Below are 9,073 nucleotides of genomic sequence, written 5' to 3'. Positions count from 1 at the left end.
CCTCGTTCGTATGCACATCCCCGCGTGCACACACCCCGCCCCGTGAACATGCCCCGCCCCGTGCGCGCACGCACACGCACGCACACACACACACACACACACACACACACAAATTTGCGCGCACGTGCCCTCGCTCATATGCACACCCCCCCGCGCGCACACACCCCGCCCGTGCAGATGCCCCGCCCCCTGCACACACCCCTGCGCGCGCACTCGCTCCCACGGCCGAGCGGCGAGGGCCGGGCCGGGCCGGGCAGGGCGCCGCCGGGAGAGGGCGCGGCGCGGGGACGGAGGCGGCGCTCGCGGAGTCCGCTCGCGGCCGGCGGCGAGCAGCTCGGGGAGTCTCCCTCGGGCCGGCCGGGCGGCGGGGAGAGCGCCATGGACCCCAAGGCGGGCGGTGGCCAGGACGACGACTGCGTGGACTCGGGCGCCGAGACCGGCGGGTGAGCGGCGCGGCGGGGCGGGGCGGGGGTGGGGCGCCCCCCGTGCACCCCGCAGGGGGCCCGAGCCCGGGCCGCACCCCCCCAGGGCCGTTCCCTCCGGGGCCGGCCTGGGGCGCGCCTGCGCTCGTTGCCAGCTGCGCGGGGACGGGGTTCTCGAGGCTCCGGGCTGCGGGGAGGGCGTGGGGCTGCGGGGCCCAGAGGGCGGCACGCGGCACCTGCAGCCTCTCGGACGCTGTTGAGAGGGTGGCAGTTTCCATTTCGCGGCTTTGTGGTGCTCGCGCAGAGCCCTCAGCGCCTCCGGCCTCCTCGGCCCGGGCGCACCTGCCCCAGCCCAGCCCAGCCGCTCGCCCGCGGACAGGCGGAGGCGGGCGGAGCGGTGGCCGAGCCCCGCGCGTTGCGGGCACTGCTCCGGCTTCCACGCCCTCCGGTAGCCCAGCCCCCCGGAGGCGAGGGGCCCCTCTCCCAACCACGTGTTCTCCCAGTGGAACGGAAAGCCAGCGTCTTGGGAGGTGGACGATCGCTGCAAAGGCGCGGCCGGCCCTTAGCGCCGGAGGATTTCCCTGTGCAGCGTCAGCGCCACACCCGGGATGTGGAGCCCACCCAGGAGGAAGGGGTGTCTTCCCAGCTGGAATAACCCCCGGGGGGTGGGGGCAGGTGAGCCGCGGCTGCAAAGAGCCTCCCTGCTGGGAAGTTGGGAAGATGTAAACTCATCTCCCGGGGTGCGAGGACAGGAAGAGGGTCCAGGTCCGGAACGGACCCAGGGGTCTCACCTGACCGGAGCCTCCGCCCACTCCTGGCCCAGATCTGGGACTTCAGGCCCTAAAGCGTTCGCCTACCTGGCAATATAGGCTTTCCTTTCATCCAAGCTGGCCATCATTTATGGTTTGCTCCAGAACCCAGTTGGATTCGTGGAGTAACCTCATTCCAAGCCACTGAACTCCCTCGCTTTTTCCCACTTTGTGTACATGGCATTTATCAACTTCCACTGACGATCCTTGGCCTTTTCCCCGTACCTCTAGTGAGCTGGACCATGAATAAAAGAAACAGCGAAATCAACCAGCTCGTTTCAACTGTATTAAATAAAGCACAACAAACAGGTCCATTACTGTTCACTTTGCAGAGCTCACCTAAACAGGTACTTTTTCCCAAAGGCTCTGGGAGAAGTGGAGACAAGCCCTGACTGGAAGGGTCAACACCCTGGGCTCCCCGGGGAAAGCCCGGCAGCTCCAGGGCTCCCGGGAGGGGCTGGCTGGCACACTAGCGGCAGAGCCTTCTGCTGCTCCCTGCCTCCATCACTAAGGCGTGCAGGATTATTTAAAGAACTCTGATTGCCTAGGTAGCTAATAAGGTATTGCCTTAGGCTAACAGTATGCATTGAAATAAAAGTTTCAATGTATACTTACTAACTTTTTATTTGCCACCTATTCATATATCCCTTGAAGCTTAGTTATCAAAAAGCTCAGCTCCCCTGCTTTTCCAGAGCCTGCCCCCTCTGGTCCCGTCCACCTTTCAAACAGCTGCTACCTGTCGAGATTGTGTAGGAAGCACGTAAAAAAGCACTTGATGCTACGGTTATTTTTTAAATGCAGATCTGATCATGTCCCTCTCCCCTCAAACTTGCAGTGACTGTGCCATCCATAAAGGGCACAGAGCTTAGCATGTCCTACAAGCCCTGATGTCATGGGGTCCCTCTCTCGTGCCTCGTTTTTCAGCAGAAACACTCTTGCACCCTGCATTGAGCTTTGCCGGCAGGGAGGTTCCGGGTCCTTCTGTCAGGCTGCCCTCTTTGCCAGCTATGCCCCTCTCCACCTGGCATGCCTGTCCACCAGGTGAAATTCTACTCCTCTTTCAAGACTCAGCTCCAGTGACCCATCTGTTAAGGCAGGGATCCCTAATTTGGGGTCTGTGAATTGCTTAAAGGCAGTGCAAAAATGGTGTGCCTGTGAATTTTTATGCGAAAAGACTTATTTTTCATCAGATTCTCAAAGTAGCCAGTGATCCTCTCCAAACCAAGTTTGGGCAGGATACGAGAAGTTTCATTTTCAACATGTGGTGTTGGGGATACTGGAAGACAGCCAAGTAAAGGCGCTGAGCCAGCCTTCAGTGTGTCTGTCAGGGAGGAGGTCAGACAGGAGGTCAGCGTGGTGGCATCGCACTTGGGAACGTCCGCCTAAAAATGGCAGTGGCAGCCCTCGCGGTCCATCGCAGCCGCTTAAAGCAAAGCAAACACTTCCTGGCATTACTGTGCGCCAGGCACGGCTGTAGCCTTCACGCATTCCATTAACTCGTGACGCAGGTGCTATTTAAGAGCAGCTTTGAGAAACGGCAACATTCAATTGCCGTGAGAAGGAGGAGGAGCTGATCACGGAGCCTGGGGAAAAGCAGCCATGGAATAAACAAGGAAGAGTGGGGTGCCCTAGAAGCCCCGGGAGAAAGGAAGGAGAGATGGACAGTGCACCTGAGAAGCCAGGTTGAGGGACGCGAATGGCTTCTTCTACATGGAGAGCCTGCAGCCGAGGTAGTGGTGCAGCCGACCCCCAACAGGACTGCTGCCCGGGGCCCTGACCCCCGTGCAGGCAAAACGCTGAGCCTGACTTGTCACTCCCCCAAAACTTAGCTGCAGAGAGCCTGCTGGTGACCGGAAGCCTTACCGATAACAGAAGCAGCCGATGAACACATATTTTGTATGTCATAGGTATTATATATACCGTAGTCTTACAATAAGGAAAGCTAAAGAAAAAAGTTTTCAAATTGTTGCAAATCTCCAAAAATTCTTTTCCAATATGTTTATTGAAAAAAAGCTGTGTATAAGTGGACCCACACACTTCACACCCGTTTTGTTCAAGGGTCATCTGTATTCGACAGGGGAGCCGTGGGGGCAGAAGCCAGATCAGCGTGGCTCCAGGAGGGAGTGGAAGTCTTTCTGGCAATGTTCCCAATAAGTAATTTTTTCGGGCTGTTTGGAATATATTTTAAGAGCTATAAAACTGTTCATCCCTTGCTTCAGTCCGTATCCCCCCTCATGATAATTTTTCTAAAGAAAAAAGTAAGTATCAGGCTATAAGTGGCTCATTGCCACATGCTTTGCAGAAGTGAAGAGTCAGGAATAATCATATAACAAATAACTATAGGACATCACTTATCTAAAATTAAAATTATAGGAACAATGTAGCAAATTTTATGACGGCATTGAGCGAGCAGGGCAGTTTAAAACTGTATCTCCATCATTACGGCAACTGTACAAATCGCATAAACAGGATCAGGAGCTGGAGAGGATTGTGAAATCAAAGGTGACTTCTTGGCATCTGATTTCTGCTCTGATGGTAAACAGGGAGTTTGGGGTGAAGGGTGAGACTGCAGAGTGGACAGAGCCGTTAGTCATGGAAGGAGGGCTGTGTGTTGTGCACCGTCGAGCTTGAACTTCATCCAGAGAGGAACATGGTCAGATCTGTGCTTTGCAAAGATTGGCTGATTCTGGGGAAGGAATTGGAGTAAGGCGGGAATCACGGACACTAACCAGGGCGACGCCTTTAGCCGCGAGGACACGGAGGGTGTGGCGGAGCCCTGAGCCATGCCAGCACCTGTCCTGAAACACTTCTATTGGCTTTAAGATTCTAGAAAATATGTTTCACATATAAATTTCATTCTACATACATGACCACCTGTATGCGGATCTTAATGTGTGTGTGTGTGGAACCCATCTGCCTCGGGAGCATTTGGAAAATCCTAGCTGAAAGGAAATACAAATTTTTAATGACTAGTTAGCAGTACTGCACGTTGTTACTGAACCTATTTGAATTGTCATGAACTTGCTTTGAAGTCTGGCCACCCTAAGATCATCCCATCGTAATGGAGTTCTTCTGCCGCGTCTACCGGAGTGGAGGTCTGCGGAGTTGTCACTGCATTTATTTAGTTACAGTTCTAAGTGTCATCCTAACACTGTAACCTGCCTGGTCCCAGACACAGCTTAAAGCCCCAGGGGCTCACCCTGCCTGTCCTCTTCCACCACGGCCCATCCTCAGCCGCGGGCGGCCACACCCCAGCCAAGCCGTCTGCCCCCGACTCCTCCTGCCACCGCCCTGTGCGCCTCTTCAGACCCTGTGTGCCCCTCGCCTCCTGATCTCCTTACCAAGATCGTCACTTTAGTTTCCTAATCATTGATGTAAAAAATTGGATCAGACCTGGGCAGATGCGGTTTGTAATATATAAAGGGACATGCAGATGCTAGTTGTTACTCTTTCTAGTTTTAAAACTCAGTGATTCTGACCGCTACAGTATTTCATTTGACAAGAGAAAATCACATGCTATTTTTCTTCCACTTTATTCCTTTCCCAGTAAGTCAGTGTATCATTTTCTGTGAGATGTAGATTATTTTAACTAGTAAGAGGCATGCTTTTTATGATTTTTTAATGTTTTCTATATACTTTTTAATGTGGTAAGAAACTCAGCGGAATGAAAATTGGCTGATTCAAGAAAAGCAACATGAGAATAAGTAAATAAAAGGAGTGTGTATCTATAAAATACAATGTAATCAATCATTTTATTTGCATAATAAGATCCCCTAACTCCCACCTTGGCAGAATAAATGCCTGTGTGCCTGAGAGATTGATTTCCTACTGAGAATGACTTTGGTGGTGGACGGGGGTGGACGGCAGCTTCTCACCACAGATGTGGCCAGAAAGGGAAGGCCCAACAGCCACACAAGGAGGGCAGCTTGGTGGCGATGAGGCAGGCAGAGCCTTGGCCATGGTCCTGTGATGCCCACACAGGGCGGATGCCAGCCGGTGATTCTTCAGCGTAGAAGCCGAAGCGCTGACCCTGCCTTTTCCCTTCCTGGGTCACAGCCCTCACCCTGTTATTCTGCCATCCAGCGGGGATTCTTCTCAGGTGGGACTGAGAGCAGTCCCCCATCACTGTGCCTCTGTGCTCCCGAGGGCCGGAGGACCTGGACAGTGGAGCACGGGCCCGGGCTGTCTCTCTCACCACGGTCCACCCCTCCTGTGCTTACCTCGGCAAAGAAACCTCTCCGGGCTGTGCTGCCACACTGGGAAGAGCTCATCTGGAGTAGTCATCACCTTTTGAGGGAGTCATGACTCCCTCTGAGAATCTGTTGAAAACTTCCAATCTTCTCCCCAGAAAAACAGTAGATGGTTCAGGACCCAGCTGGTCTCCCCTCTGGGAGATTCACGGGGCTCCGATGAAGGACCCCTGGTTTCTAAAGCACCTTTAAAGTTTTGCTTTCAAATTCAGACATAACTTGATTTCACACAAAACCATCCTCAGCACTGCAGTTTTTAATTTCTGGCATTTCTTGACCTGTTAAGTGCTTCTTACCACTGACTGTTTAAAATTCCAGCTTGAAGAACTTGGTCTGGGAAAAAAGTCGTGTCTAGTCCCACTAATGCTCAGGTTTTGTGTTTCAGGTCTGACTACAGCCACGTGTCCTCTACCAGCAGTAAGTACGGCTTAAATGTCCTTCAGCGTCATCTGCCCGGTCCTGGGGGGTAGGGGGGGTCAGTCAGATAAGGCCAGCCAAGGAACGGCCCTGGAATGGTCACCGAAGGCATCCCTACCGGAGGATGTGGACACGGTCCTCTCACCGTAGCAGTGGAGGCTTTTCCTGGAGAATTTGATGGTGCCTTGACTTCTGGACTAGACATGCCGCTATTTTCCGCAAGGCAATTCAGCCTGGAGGAACTACCCCGGGCTCTATTAGCATGGGTGCTTCCAAACACCTTCTCTGACGAATCTGAGGTCATTCATTCATTCAACAAACATTTTTCAAGCATCTGCTGCCCGCAGGCTCACAGCTCAGTGTACATTCACTGACTCCGGGGCCCCAGCTCCTCTGCTGGGCAAATCCTTCCCTTGTGCTTCTGTGTCTGCAGACAGACAGCATGGGTGATTGTCGTATGTGGTCAGAGAAGAAAGGGTTGGGAGTGTGTTTACAAACGCACTCCGAGCGCAGAAAAAGGTGCCTATATTAAATACCAAATCACAAGTAAACCTATTCATGGGAAATTAGGCCTTACATCTAGGGACAATTGCCAGTGATTAAGATCACTGTATAAATGACCAAAGCCGTTCAGATTGATTAAACACTCATTTTAAAACAACAAAGGCTTGTCTTACAACAAAAGCCCTGGATTTTTGAATCAGTAAATGCTGAATTGTCTCATCCTGTCTCACCATCCTGTTAAGCCCTCAGCTCTAAATGGCACCCAAGTCGAAAGACACCTAATTGGGTGGCTCATCTTGTCAGCGACACTGGTAATTTGGTTCGGGATGTTTTCTCTCCATTATTTTAATTGCCATCTCTGAGTTGGAATTTCTCTTAGTGCAACTGGGATCAATAGCTTTTTATGGCTTTTCTTTCTCTCTTTAAGTGTCTGTGGCTCCTGCCTCACTCTTTGGTGTTGGGGCCTCTTGGTGAGTGAAGGTGTATCTATATATATGTGTGTGTGTGTTTCATATTTCAGTGAGGAAATGTATTGGGCTATAAATAATAGAAGAAAAAATAGTAACTTAAACAATAATGATTCTAACATTAAAAACGCATCCAGAGGAGGTGTGCAGGTCTGGTGTGGAAAAGCCGCCTCCATCATTCTGCTACACCACCCTTGGCTTTTAGCTCCAACCTCAGGGTGACCACAGAGTTACAGAATGGCTGCCTTCACCACAGCCATCACATCCTTGTCCTGGGCAGGCAGAAAGGGTAAGTGGACAGTGGTGGGCCCCTGGCTGTCTCTGCCCCGTATATTTCCTGGTCCACCTCTCCTCTCAGCCAAGAACATAAATCCTGGCCACACCCATATTCAGGAGAAGGCCCCTTAAGCAGTCAGTGAAAGGTAACAGAGTGGACCCTTTCTAAAAAGAAAAAATTAATTTTTAAAGTCTACAGTTATAAATCTATCCCCTAAAACATAGCTCAACAGGGCTGAAATAGTAAAAAGTATCTTCCAAGTAGATTTTAAAAGCAGTGTTTCCCCCAAATTTATCATCGCGCCGAGGACTGAGTAGAGAGGCTAATGAGTTTCCCGCCTACCCTGAACGACTCAGCCTGTCCTGGCTGACTGAGCGCCTCCTCCCTCTGTGGCCGGCGGGGCCAGACAGCTGGTGGGCCCAGGACCCGGGGTCCGCTCCTGCACCTCCTTGTCCCGCGGGTGTTGGTCAGCCTCCCCGCTGAAGGCTTGTGTTTGAATGAGTCGCGATTCCCGATTGGAACCTGAGCGCTGGTTCTGACCACTTGCTGTTGGAAATGGGCTTTTCTGTGTCTGTGAGAGGTCCGTACTCAGAGTTCACATGAAGCTCCTCCACCCACTATTCCTGAGTTTGCAGGGGCACAGATGCTTCCTAGGGGTGAGTGGGGGTTGCAGTCTATTCGCCCACAGTTGGTAGGAACGCTTCCTCCGAGAACACCAGTCTGCTTCATGAGCGTCTTTCCCCCGGAGGGCAGGGCCACTTCTGCAGGCTCCCAGCGGGAGGAGAGGGGTCACCACCGGGAGCACAGGGCTGGGGCGGGCCTAGGTCCTCGGTCCCGGTTCTGGCATCGGGCATGTGGACCGCTGGGTGTCGGGTTTTCCTCCCACGTGGATCTGGAAATTGTGTTCCCACCAACCGTGTCCGATGTCGCCTTCCGCGCTGGCGGGTATGGCTGATGAGGCTTCTTCAGTGGACGGTCTGGTTTGTGCTGAGGAATTTCTTCTAGGTGCCACTGGTCCATTTGGCACAACTTTTCCATTATGTTTTCTGCAAGCCTAACCACACCGCTACACCCAGGAGTGTGTAAATCATAACACTTCCTAAGGGAGATGAGTTTAATATATACTCTCAGAATTGTAGAGTCTTTGTTTTTCCAGAAACCTGGTTAGAAGATCATAAGCCCCTAGGTACAGTTTGCATTCTTAAGGGACATTTTATAAATAGGATAAAAGAAAAACAATAATCACGCCAAGGAAAAGTCAGCCGGGCCCTGTAATACTGATGAGACCCATCATGTATGACTGTTTCCTGTCACGTAAAGATTGTGATCATACTTAGAGAACCGCTCTTAAACAACACCGGGAGCGCAGGACTGAGGTTCTTAGAGCAGGGGAACGCTTCTTGAGCATCTCTAGCCCCAGGACAGAGCCAATGGGAGGTGGCCGGAGAACTGGTTAGTTCTCTCTGTCTGAGAACCTTCTCTATTTGCCCTAAAATGAGTCCTTCTCAAAACTCAGGTGCAGGCACTAACCCCTTGCCCGGCCCCCGGAACCTTCCAGTGACAACAGCTCTGCCTCCGAGCTCCGGGCCCCTCCACGCTCCTCAAAGTACACATGGTAAAATCGGTCAGCAGTGCGAGGGCCTGGGCAGCTTCCGGAGGAATTCTGCCTGAGGCTGCGGAGAGGTGGCCGCCAGCACTGTGTTCTGTGGGCTTGAGCCCAGGGGCACTTAGCACGCTGTGTAAGGAGGGCGCAGATCGGATGGGCAGGAGTCGGCCCTCCCCGGGCCCCTAGGAAGAGGCAAAGTGAGCGGCTTCACCACACGTTCCCCTGGCATGACAGGTGCCTTTCCAACACATAGTTATTATAAAGGAATACAAAACTGCTGTGAATCAGATGGGCCGAAACAGTAAAACTCAGATTCCTACT

General features: G+C 52.5%; 1 protein-coding gene across 2 annotated transcripts in view; it reads left to right on the top strand.

Annotated features, from left to right (window-relative positions):
- Positions 1-228: 228 nt before the first annotated feature.
- FAM124A (family with sequence similarity 124 member A) overlaps positions 229-9,073 on the top strand; it is a 36,759-nt gene continuing 27,914 nt past the window's right edge. For both annotated transcript variants that reach the window (XM_037011597.2, XM_037011610.2), the window contains exons 1-2: positions 229-443; positions 5,867-5,898. In XM_037011597.2, the coding sequence (XP_036867492.1) occupies positions 379-443; positions 5,867-5,898 (97 nt within the window). In that variant the 5' untranslated portion in view covers positions 229-378. The remainder of the gene's footprint in view (positions 444-5,866; positions 5,899-9,073) is intronic.

Source organism: Manis javanica, chromosome 1, assembly GCF_040802235.1.
Source record: "Manis javanica isolate MJ-LG chromosome 1, MJ_LKY, whole genome shotgun sequence".
NCBI lineage: Eukaryota > Metazoa > Chordata > Mammalia > Pholidota > Manidae > Manis > Manis javanica.
The sequence above is the reverse complement of the archived record's forward strand: the minus strand, read 5'-3'. Positions and strand labels throughout refer to the sequence as shown.